The following is an 11,105-nucleotide window of genomic DNA, read 5'->3' on the forward strand; positions in this document are numbered from 1 at the left end:
TCTTGTTTGAAGATGAATATTTTATCTTTCTAAATAAATAAATAATAGTTCAACATTAAAATTAACTTTAGGAACGTATCGATAACATCGAACGCTTCGTCAGTGCGCTAAAATTAACTTGATATAAACGTAGGTAGGTAAACAAATAGATAGATTTTACTACTTAAGAAGTTAAATGTTTCTTAGCAATCCTCAGTATCATCGTAGGGTTGTTTGTTTTAATCTCGTAATAAGATTCGATAAACACAACATTTTTGTCTCTACATTAATTGTTATTAAAAGGAAAGAAGACGTGGGCGACACCATTTATTAATTCATTATATATTATACTTATTTTCGATTCAATCTCTCTACATCTTGATGTAATGTATGATCGATTTGATGTCGAGATAGCAAAGAGGAAGATCTTATGGAATTGACTTGAGGTAGAACGCACAGCAGATGCAAACTCAGTGGCTTGCATCAACATCATGCTTGTTGATTAACCTCTTAGATTTGCATACAGAAAAGTAACTGAGTCGTAGTTGCATAGATCCGATGCTATCTTTAGTTCACAGCTCTGCAGTTCCGGCGTATCTCTCCCGCAGAACCAGTGAGGGGGCTGATGCTGCCCATCTTGATCATGGAGATCACGAAGTCGCTGAAGAAGGCGCTGCTGCTGTTGCTGTAGATCTGCACCAGTCCCTTGGTGGCCGCCACCCCCTCGTCGCTCGAGAACAACCCCTGGTCCGACGACAGCAGTCCCTTCTGGCTCAGCAGGTTCTTGAAGTAGTGGTTGTCGAACACGTCGGTGGAGTTGCGGTCGAGCGCCGTGGTCGCGTTCCCGTCGCTGCTCTGTGAGCAAAGGCCCTGCAGGTCGGCCGCCATGCTGGAGTCCAGCGTCGGGTCCACCGACTCGGTCGTCGAGAAGTTCGACAACCGGTTGTTGAACGTCACGCACCGCGCGAGGCCGATCGTGTGCCCACCTGCATGCGCGTCCACATGAAGCTTCGCCATTAGGTCGAACACAAGAGCGGCAAGCTATATAAGATGCTGATCATAGAGTTGATGGCGAACCCGACAAGGCGACGACGTCGGTGGTGTTGAGGCCGACAGCAGCAAATTTGGATATGATCGTGCTGATGGAGTCAAATGGAGAAGGAAGGTTACTGTTAGCTCCTGTTTGGTTGGCTACCAACCCGTCTCTTCTTCCAAGGAGGACTTTCCATGTAGGACCACCGCTCTGCATCCATGCAGACCCATGAATTCATGGATAGCGATCCACTCTCGCCAAGAAGTATTACATATACCGAGGAATGCGATGGAGGACTTACCAACACGACCGAGTCTCTTGCTGCTATGGCAAGTATGTCTGCACACGAAACAGTTCCATTGCACTCATTCTCGACAGCCGTCTTTATGCTGTCGACGACATCGAATCCCCTCGCGGAGTTTATATTCGGGAAAGCAAACTTCTCACCATCACTCCCATCCAGTAGAATCGAGCCATCGCATCCCTGCATGACGAGGGAAACACATCACTCTAGAGTAGTCGTAGAATCAAAGAATACAATAGAGTTCAAAGCTCACATTCACAAAGCAATCATGGAAGTGGAGCCTAAGAAGAGAAGCTGCCATCCTCATCTCATTCTTAAGGGCATTAACAACCACACGTCGCACCACCTTGAACACATTGGGGCAGCTCGTAACATAGAAATCAGTGGTCAACTGTGAGCTCACACCCGTGCTCAGACACAACACCATCAAAACCACGAAGAGCGAAGGGCTGCAAGTCGTATACGTGAAAGCCTTCATCTTCTCTAGCTGTAAACACACAACACGATGGCGAGTTCCGGTTCATGTCATACTGGGATAACTTGGATTGATATTTATAGAAAGAACGAAGAGAATAAGCAAGCAATGTAAAATGGAGGCTGTGCTTACTTTTGCTTTGTGGATCGAGGTGGGGCGAACGTAAGCTCGCATAAACTCGGGTTGTAATGCGGTCCTCTTGGATTAGGGAGTAAAATAAGGTCCACAGAAAGGAAGATAGAGATCAGGAGAGCTGGTTTCTTGCCATCTTCCACTGGTTCATGTAGTGGTGCTACATTTATCCAAAATACTTAACAAGTTAGTGCCCTGAGAAGATCAACGCTGGGTTGCTTTGGCTGCGGGTTACGTATACGATTTGGCAGTAGCATGTTGCAAACGTGCTTTGAATAGTTCCAGCACGTTTCGGATATCTACGGCAGCCATGCAAAAGCTTTTCTGCTTCTTCTTCTGCTTCGTATCTTTTATGCTATATTCACTTTCCGTGACTACCGGTGCTAAGATTAAATGGTTGTGCTTTAGTCGTAACCTTAGGATCCATGTAAAGCTTAAACCAATAGAAATCGAATCAACTTAACTCATAAGCTACTGTAATAACATGATGAGATTTGAGTTGCATCACCATTAAAGCTTAAGCTGATAGAAAGTATACCTCGCATTTAAGTTCGACAGGGCATTAGAGTAATCGTGCTGGATAATATGGTCTTCGATAGCAAGTTTGGTATGACTGATAATTTTATTTACTTATGTTTTTTACCATCACTGTCCAACAATGTCGCTTTGGCCGAGTGGTTAAGGCGTGTGCCTGCTAAGTACATGGGGTTTCCCCGCGAGAGTTCGAATCTCTCAGGCGACGAATCAATAATTTTAAAGCATAATTTTTTCCCCTGGCCCCTCTGCTAGCCAACAGGCTGCAACCCTCGGCCACAGCGCTCCCTACCTGTGTTTATTGTCGCTTGACATGATCGAAATAAATTAGAATATTTATTATTGAACGTCGTGTCTTATTTGCTGTTTTTTTATACAAGGATTAATTTGTTTCATTTATGGAATAAAATCTCGTTTATACGTTTAAATGTTTGGTAAATAGAGCATGATTTACTATTGTAGTTTTATGTTCTTAAGGTTGGCGATGCTCTAATTAAACATCACCGAGTTTCCATGAGCGAACATATTTTAAATGTTAATGATGTCTTAAATAGAACATCAAAATGTTTCTATAAATATTATTGACCAAAATGTTTCAACGTTCCCAACATCAAAATTCAAATCCACCCGCCCGTTGCGACCCGACCCCACCCCAACTGCTGACAACTCCGCAGTCGGACACCAACGCCTCATTCAAATCCACTTTAACTCCTATAACAATTCCGATTCCCGCTCATTTCTCACCAGCTTCCCTCTTTGGTGTTGAAAAGGCGGCCACTCCCCCCTCGCTCGTCCTCTCGTCTCATCCTCTGCCTTCGCCGAAACCCTAGCCCTTTCCGCCACCCAACTCCGATCTCGCCTGATCTGATATATGGCGATGACCACTGCGGCGGAGGAGAGGCGTTCCCGGCGGTTGAAGAGGGCGGCTGCGGCGGACGGAAGTGTCGGTGCCGCAGAGCCCTCTGAGTCCGGGAGTAAGAGGAAGAGACGCGCCACCGGGGCCGCTGTCGTGGCCCCGGTCCTGCATCAATCGGCGGAGACGGGGCGCGGGGAGGGCGAAGAAGAGGTATGTTATCGAGCCGAGGATGAGGAGGAGGAGATGGAGAGTAAGGAGGAGTGTGCGGAGAGTCGGAAGCAATCGCCGAAGAAAAGGATGGGGCATAGCAAGAAATCCAAGAACGAAGAGCGGCCGGAGAGCTGCTTTGTTGGGAATCCTATTCCGGAGGCTGAAGCTAAGAAGCTGTGGCCGGAGAGATACCAAAGGAAGGTACGTCGAAGGCGATAAATTGTTTGTTTATACGACCGTACAATAATTGGGTAGACGTTTTACAGTTCTTTTATTGACGATGATCGCTAATTTTGTGTTTCTGTGGCTAAAAGCGGGCTTCGTCGAATGGAAGCGCAAAAAGGTGAAAACGTGGAATCAGATAATTGTGATTACTGCATTCTCATTATTTTCATTCAATGTTGCTGCTGACACTCTTAATGCAGGGCGGATGATGAACAACTCTTGAGAGCTAAGTGTCATTATCGCGAGGCCAAGGTGGATGGCGTCTCATACAAACTTGATGATGATGCATATGTCAAAGTGAGTGATGTGATAATTTTTGCTGCGATTCTGTTTGTTTAAACGTTTTTAACTAAATTTATTGTGGTCTGATCGGTCTCATCATGTTAGAGTAAGCTTCTTAAATCTCATGACACATCATTTGGGATTTGTACATCTGTGCGCTTCCTTAAATTTTTGTTTCGTAATAATTGAATATAAACCATAGGTTAACCCCAGAATTTGTCATCCTATTTTTGTCTTCTATCGCATTTATAGATAGTTAAAAATCTGTCTTAATATTCAAATACATATACTTTGGTAATTGCTATTGTTCTATCTGAGGTTCCACAATGTTGTATGATTGTAGTTACATCATTCAATTGAAATTCTAGACCTGACAATATGAAATTTTCTGGTGGTTGGAATCGAAAGTGGGAGATGTGGTGATCTACAGAAGAGCCAGTGATGGTCATGACACCTTTGCTCGATCATTTTGGGGAATGAGATGGATGGCACTGTCAAAAGTGGTGATGATCAAGGTGGCAATTGGAAGGATAATTGTTGACACTATGGATGACAACATCTCTCGTTGGTTTTTTAGTATTTGCTGCAGGTGGATACGAAGTTAGGATTGTGCAGTTTGACAGGTGAAGGTTGAGGATTGTGATGGTGGGAGTGATGAATGCAGGATAGATGGTAATGGTCCGATGGATAGGTGGTTATTATTAAAATTTGATATGGCTGTGTTGAGCAAGAAGTGCAGTGGCAATCGACAAACTTATCCACAATGTTTAGGGCTTGTAATTAGTGTAATAGTTGTAGTTTGGATGGGCTGTGAAAGTGGGTGTCAAGATGGATATTCTGATTGTTTGACTCTATTTATAAGCAATCTGCAATTTGGGTTTTAGGTGTCAAGAGAAAACTCAATGGTCAATATGCTGTCAAATGAAACCTGTGATTCTGATTGTGGGCTCATGTTTGATTGCAAGTGAAAATAAAATTACTTTGTACTATGGCTGTCCCAGTGGCAAAAACCTAAACCACATTTTGTGACTCTTTAGTTCTGTACCTTCATTGGCATTTTTTTTTAATGTTTTCTTTAATCTTTACAATGTACTAATAGATTTGTATTAGTGTTAGAAACACATTTTCAATATTAGTTTGTATTTGACTGAAGTTTAAGGAAGCTTTTCTTTGCATATGTTGGATACATATATTACCCATCCGTTAGCAAAATTATTTGTTTCGGGGTCAGATATTGTAATGTTTGTAACAGGTAGTGTGGTCCAACTTTGCTCTTTTCTAGATATCATTTCTATTTATTTTCTTAAGTTGATTGTAAAATGTCTATTTTTAGGCAGCTGAAGGAGAGCTTGACTACATTGGACGTATAGTTGAATTTTTTGAAACAACTGACGGGGAACTATATTTTACTGCTCAGTGGTTTTTTAGAGCAGAAGATACAGTGAGTAATTCTAGTTTTTCTGTTTCATCATAATCTGAAATTGGTCCAAAGCATTGTAGATTCTTTTGGTCTTTAGGTTATGAAGGATCATGCATGTTGTCATGGTGCAAAAGTTGTTCATGATCCTCGAAGAGTTTTCTTGTCAGAGGAGAAAAATGATAATTTGTTGGATTGTATGGTTTCCAAGATAAAAATTGAACGTGTGGATCCAAATGTAAGTTTCAACATTTCCCTACCAATCCTTGTGCCTCTGTAGTGTAGTTTTTGATAGACTTACAGTGTCTATTGTTTTGTGATAGATCAATTTGGAGGTCAAGAAAAAAGGCATTCCTTCTTGTGATCTTTACTACGACATGTCATACTCTTTGGCATATTCAACTTTTGCAAATTTACCAGGTGATAATGTAGTCTTCTCAACATATAAGTATTTTTCTATGTTCATAGTTCCATTAATCAGAATTTGTTGCTAACTATATGTCAAAATACCACTAGAAAATGATAGGGCGGCCAGTGGATCATCATCCACTATGTCATCATCAGATCCCGATTCTCCATCTTTTAGGGAGAAAAATGTAGTTACATTGCTTGACCTGTATTCTGGATGTGGTGCAATGTCCACTGGTCTATGCTTGGGTGCGAATTTATCTGGCATAAATCTCCAAACGGTGAGTCAAACTTGATAAATTATGCTTGACTGGCATCTAATGCAAATTCATGTTTAATTTTGCTTTCATGTTGCAGCGTTGGGCTGTTGATTTGAATCAGTATGCTTGCCAGAGCTTAAAGTTGAACCATCCTAACACTGAGGTATTCATGGTCTGCCATTTTATTTCAAGGCATTGTTTGGACAGATGCATAGCCAGCTTCCATCTGGACTGAGAATAATTTATTTCATGTTTCTACATAAAATAATTACGCTATAATTTTCATGACATGCATTTCTCGTGTGGTTGGTTTGCAAGGTAATTGTTCCTAGCTAACACAAACATGTTGTAGGTGAGGAATGAGAAGGCTGAAGATTTTTTGGCTCTTTTGATTGAGTGGGAAAAATTGTGTGAAAAATATCATGTTATTGGAAATCAAGTTAAAGAGGAAATTGATTCTAATGGTTTGGATGGTGAGGAGCTTAATGATCCCAAGGTGCCAAATGATGAATTCGAAGTTGATAAGTTAGTTGGAATTTGCTATGGTGATCCCAGTGACATTGGTAAAATTGGATTAAAGTTTAAGGTAACACAAAGTTGACAATTTTTGAATCTTATTTGAAATTTGGATGACAATTTATATATTCTTGTTTGAGAACAATGTCAATATCTTCTTTCTTTTAGGTTCGTTGGAAGGGATATGGCCCTAGTGATGATACTTGGGAGCCTGTAGAAGGATTAAGGTACTAATTTAACTTAGAGATTTTTGGACTTTCTTGCCCATATCTAATTGTGTATTAATATACCAGCAAATGCGAAGAGAGAATCAAGGATTTTGTGAAGAATGGCTACAGCAAGGGCATTTTGCCATTACCAGTAGGTTTTTTATTTTTCTTTCTTTCTATGAGGCTTTGGATATGGTCAGAATATAGTCTCCATTATTTTTCTTTCTGTTCCTACTAGGGTCAAGCTGATGTGGTTTGTGGTGGACCTCCATGCCAAGGGATAAGTGGATTTAACCGATTTAGAAACAAAAATGCTCCATTGGAGGACCCAAAAAATCAACAGATGGTTGTTTTTATGGATATTGTTGAGTTTCTCAAACCAAAATATGTCCTTATGGAGAATGTTGTTGACATATTAAAGTTTGCACAAGGCTTTATGGGAAGATATGCTTTGAGTAGGCTTGTTGCCATGAATTATCAAGCAAGGCTTGGTATGATGGTTGCTGGATGTTATGGCCTTCCTCAATTTCGGATGCGGGTGTTTCTTTGGGGTGCTTGGCCAACTAAGGTTTGTTTTTTCTTGTCTCAGCTCTATCATGTCATTTAAATAACACATGAGCACTTGGCTGTAGATGTTGCCCCAATTTCCATTACCGACCCATGATGTGATTGTTCGTGGGGGAGCTCCTAACGAATTTGAGGTATGTCTCAGAAAACAACTTATCTCCATACTCTTATGTCGGATCTTACTGATATCTTGTTTTTCTTGTAGCAAAATATAGTTGCATATAATGAAAATGAACACCCTGAACTTGAAAGAGCTTTACAATTGGAGGATGCTTTGTCTGATCTTCCACCGGTAAATATTTATTATTTTGATTAGTTTATCAGTTTAATACGTATTTAGTTTGTATGTAACTAATTTATCTTTTTTATTATTGGCATCAAGGTTACGAATTACGAAGATAGGGATGAGATTCCCTATGGTAAAGCAGCAAAAACAGAATTTCAACAGTTTATTCGTCTCCCCAGAAGTGGTAGGTTGCAATTACTTGTAATTGAAAATAAATAACAAGAAATGGTATAATACTAATCAAATAGTTATTTTTAGATTTCAGGTGGTATTGGAATAAGGATAATATGAGTGACTTTTACAACTCGGATAAAGATTTTTCATACATGTTTTTTGTTAAAAAAACACCTCATTTTGTTTTGTTGGAAGAACTAAACAGAAATAGTTTGCCCAATACCTAGAAAAGAAAGGTTAAATAGTTTCTTTTGCACATTTTTTCTTGAATTCTCTTTTGTTTTTTCTCAACTTAACTTTTCAGAAAGAGATTACATTTGTTTTTCATGGTTTCCAAACTCAAGAAAAGCAAAATAATAGTTTTTATCTATGTATATATGGCAAATAATAGGAATTAGCAGCAAAACTTGACAAAAGTACAAAGGAGAGCCAATTTTACTATTAGTCACAAAAAAAATCGGAAAAGCAAAGAATTTTGTTGACTATTATTATTAGTTTTCGATTGCACTTTTTATTGAAATAGCTTTATTGGTTTTGCACAACTAATGAAATTTACTTTATTGTTTATGTAGCGCTAATGAATTATAGCCCTCGTGTCAAAGCAACAGATATGCACCAACTTTTTGATCACAACCCGTTGCAATTAAATGATGATGATTATCAACGGGTTTGCCAAATACCAAAGAGGAAGGTTTGCCCAATATTATCTAAATTTCTGGATATGTGGTTGTTTATCATCGGAGAGCATACGATAATAACCACTTTTGTCTCAAAAAATTAAATGTAGGGTGCAAATTTCAGGGATTTGCCTGGTGTTGTGGTTGGTCCTGATAATATCGTCGAGTGGGATCCAAATGTCGAAAGAGTTATATTGCCATCAGGGAAACCTTTGGTAATCTCTAATATGGATTTGAACTGTCAGTTTGCTTTATAATTTCTGCCGAAAATAATATGAATCCTTGCTGCAGGTTCCCGACTATGCTATGTCTTTTATTAAAGGAAAATCTTTGAAGTACGTTGTCACCCAATTTACTCTACTACATATCATTATTTAGTTCCACTCAATTTAACGTTGGATTTATTACAGGCCTTTTGGACGATTGTGGTGGGATGAAACAGTTCCTACAGTCGTAACCAGGGCTGAGCCTCACAACCAGGTACCCGTTCTTGCATAACTGGGAACAATTTTTGTTTAATGCCTTTAAAGTTATTGTAATAGTAGTCATGCTGTTAGGTGATTCTGCACCCAGAGCAAGATAGAGTGCTCTCAGTTCGAGAGAATGCCAGACTTCAAGGATTTCCAGACTTTTACAAACTTCAAGGGCCTGTAAAAGAACGGTAAAATCTTCTTTTGTTTCCTTTTTTTGCATTATTAATTTTTATCGGCATATTCTGTCTGTCCATACAGGTTGACATTTATCATAATACTTGCTATAGTTTCTTTCTGCATGTTGTAATGACATTTTCTTTAATAAATTGGGAAAGAGCAAACCACAAGTTTTTTTTATTATTTTAATTCTTATCTTGGACTATTAAAACAGTAAAAGTACGCATATATCAAAATCTGTCTCAATAATGTTGGTGACAAACATGAAATGTGAGCGTTTGCCTGCTTAGGTACATTCAAGTGGGAAACGCTGTTGCTGTACCAGTTGCTCGAGCATTGGGTTATGCTCTGTGCCAGGCATTGAAGGGTCAATGTAGCGCTGAACCTTTGTTCGTTCTCCCCAGAAAGTTTCCTGCAATAGATCGCGGATCCTCTTCCACACCCAAGGAACCTACAGATGGCGTGTAGGGGTTCCATATCGGCGTCTTACACAGACAAATTAAGCTTGTCCCTCTAGAACTTGTTGTCTTTTATCTTCTTACTGTGTAATGTTGTTTGTATTACAGTGGATTAACCATTTTGATCGATCTCTTTCGTGTGGATCAGAGGAAACATCGGATGCTTTATAGCTTTCTTGTACCAATACAACATCAATGTTTAAAAATGAATTTCTGAAAAAAAATTATTTTTTAAAATATTGTACTGAGAGTCTCTATTTAAATTTTTTTTGAAATAGTTACCATTGTTGCTGATCACTTCGTTGTTTGTTAACTTCGTCGGCTGCCTTGAATTGTTATTTGTAACTTTTGTTATGGTCGTTTGTAGATTTTGATCGTTTTTCTGGCTTTCGTTGTCATTGTTAAGGACTCACTTCTCTCTTCGTTTATAGTTCTTATCATTACTCGTAAGTCTTCCTTGTATTATTGATCACAGGCAAGAAAGAAGAGGGAGTGATCGCTTGCTTTCATCGTCAGCCATAGGGGAGAAAGGAGGTCGACCAATAAAAGAGTAAGTAAATTAGTGTTTTCGCATATCTGTATACTGTTTAGATGTTTTACAAAAAATGTTAGTGTTTTACAAAAAAATTCAAAAAGTATAATGTTTATTTTAGATGCACTCAAAATTTAGATTGTTTTATTGGCCGTCAAATCTTATATTAATATGTTAGTTTCCCATTATTTTAAAAATCAGGTGCCGAAAACACATATTTTTATTGGCTCCATTTATGGGATTATTGCTGCAAATTATATGATTTTAAATGCATTCAAATAATTTTCAGAAAACATGAATGGTAGATTGAGTGATAATGGCACCTGTTTCATTCTCTTGTTATGTGAGATAGAAATATAATAATTATGTTGATATTTGTGAATCCGAAAATGGTAATATAAAGCTCGAGAGACATATTGCATTGGAAATGCTGAAGCTGCCTCATGTAGTATTAACGTTTTAATATTTATGAGATACTAATATAATTTTTAAAAATTTTAAATATCTTATAACATTATCAAATATTATAAAATTACTAAAATAATTTAGTAAGAAATAAACATGATTTATATTTCTATAAGATAAAATTTATTTATTTATATGGATATATTTTAATTTATTCTATATTTGGGCTGTACAATTTTTTTTTATAAGATTACATGTATACATTCATTTATTAATTTTTATTAATTTAAATAATATATATAATTTTGAATAAATATAAAAAATATTAGAAGGATAAATTTGTCATCAAAAATTTAATTGGATTTTAAAAATATAATTTTACCGAACAATAATTAAGTCAATCCATATATAAAATATAAAATATATCAATTATTTAGTAAACATTATTCATAGCATTCTATCACTGTACTGTACGTACATTCAAATCCTGTCTCCTACTACTGCATGCCCAGAATG

The 11,105-nt window shown here is 38.1% G+C and overlaps 2 protein-coding genes and 1 non-coding gene across 3 annotated transcripts; 2 read left to right on the forward strand and 1 right to left on the reverse strand.

Moving 5' to 3' along the window:
• Positions 1-420: 420 nt before the first annotated feature.
• LOC135630857 (peroxidase 59-like) lies at positions 421-1,841 on the reverse strand. The gene is made up of 4 exons (XM_065138105.1): positions 1,570-1,841; positions 1,314-1,496; positions 1,057-1,222; positions 421-965 (listed from the first exon to the last, which is right to left on the reverse strand). The coding sequence occupies exons 1-4, from the start codon at positions 1,792-1,794 to the stop codon at positions 547-549; spliced, it is 993 nt and encodes a 330-aa protein (XP_064994177.1). The 5' UTR covers positions 1,795-1,841; the 3' UTR covers positions 421-546.
• A 742-nt stretch (positions 1,842-2,583) lies between these two features.
• Positions 2,584-2,665, forward strand: TRNAS-GCU (transfer RNA serine (anticodon GCU)). Its single transcript has one exon. It is a non-coding gene; the product is annotated as a tRNA-Ser (tRNA).
• A 539-nt stretch (positions 2,666-3,204) lies between these two features.
• Positions 3,205-9,889, forward strand: LOC135631388 (DNA (cytosine-5)-methyltransferase 1-like). Its single transcript, XM_065139022.1, has 21 exons — positions 3,205-3,724; positions 3,838-3,866; positions 3,949-4,045; positions 5,364-5,471; positions 5,548-5,685; positions 5,771-5,867; positions 5,964-6,136; positions 6,213-6,278; positions 6,468-6,701; positions 6,800-6,858; positions 6,925-6,991; positions 7,079-7,408; positions 7,473-7,541; positions 7,613-7,699; positions 7,790-7,877; positions 8,440-8,558; positions 8,655-8,759; positions 8,836-8,879; positions 8,955-9,024; positions 9,102-9,205; positions 9,485-9,889. The coding sequence occupies exons 1-21, from the start codon at positions 3,329-3,331 to the stop codon at positions 9,660-9,662; spliced, it is 2,658 nt and encodes an 885-aa protein (XP_064995094.1). The 5' UTR covers positions 3,205-3,328; the 3' UTR covers positions 9,663-9,889.
• The last annotated feature ends 1,216 nt before the right edge of the window (positions 9,890-11,105 follow it).

This window comes from Musa acuminata, chromosome BXJ3-2, assembly GCF_036884655.1.
Source record: "Musa acuminata AAA Group cultivar baxijiao chromosome BXJ3-2, Cavendish_Baxijiao_AAA, whole genome shotgun sequence".
Taxonomy (NCBI): domain Eukaryota; kingdom Viridiplantae; phylum Streptophyta; class Magnoliopsida; order Zingiberales; family Musaceae; genus Musa; species Musa acuminata.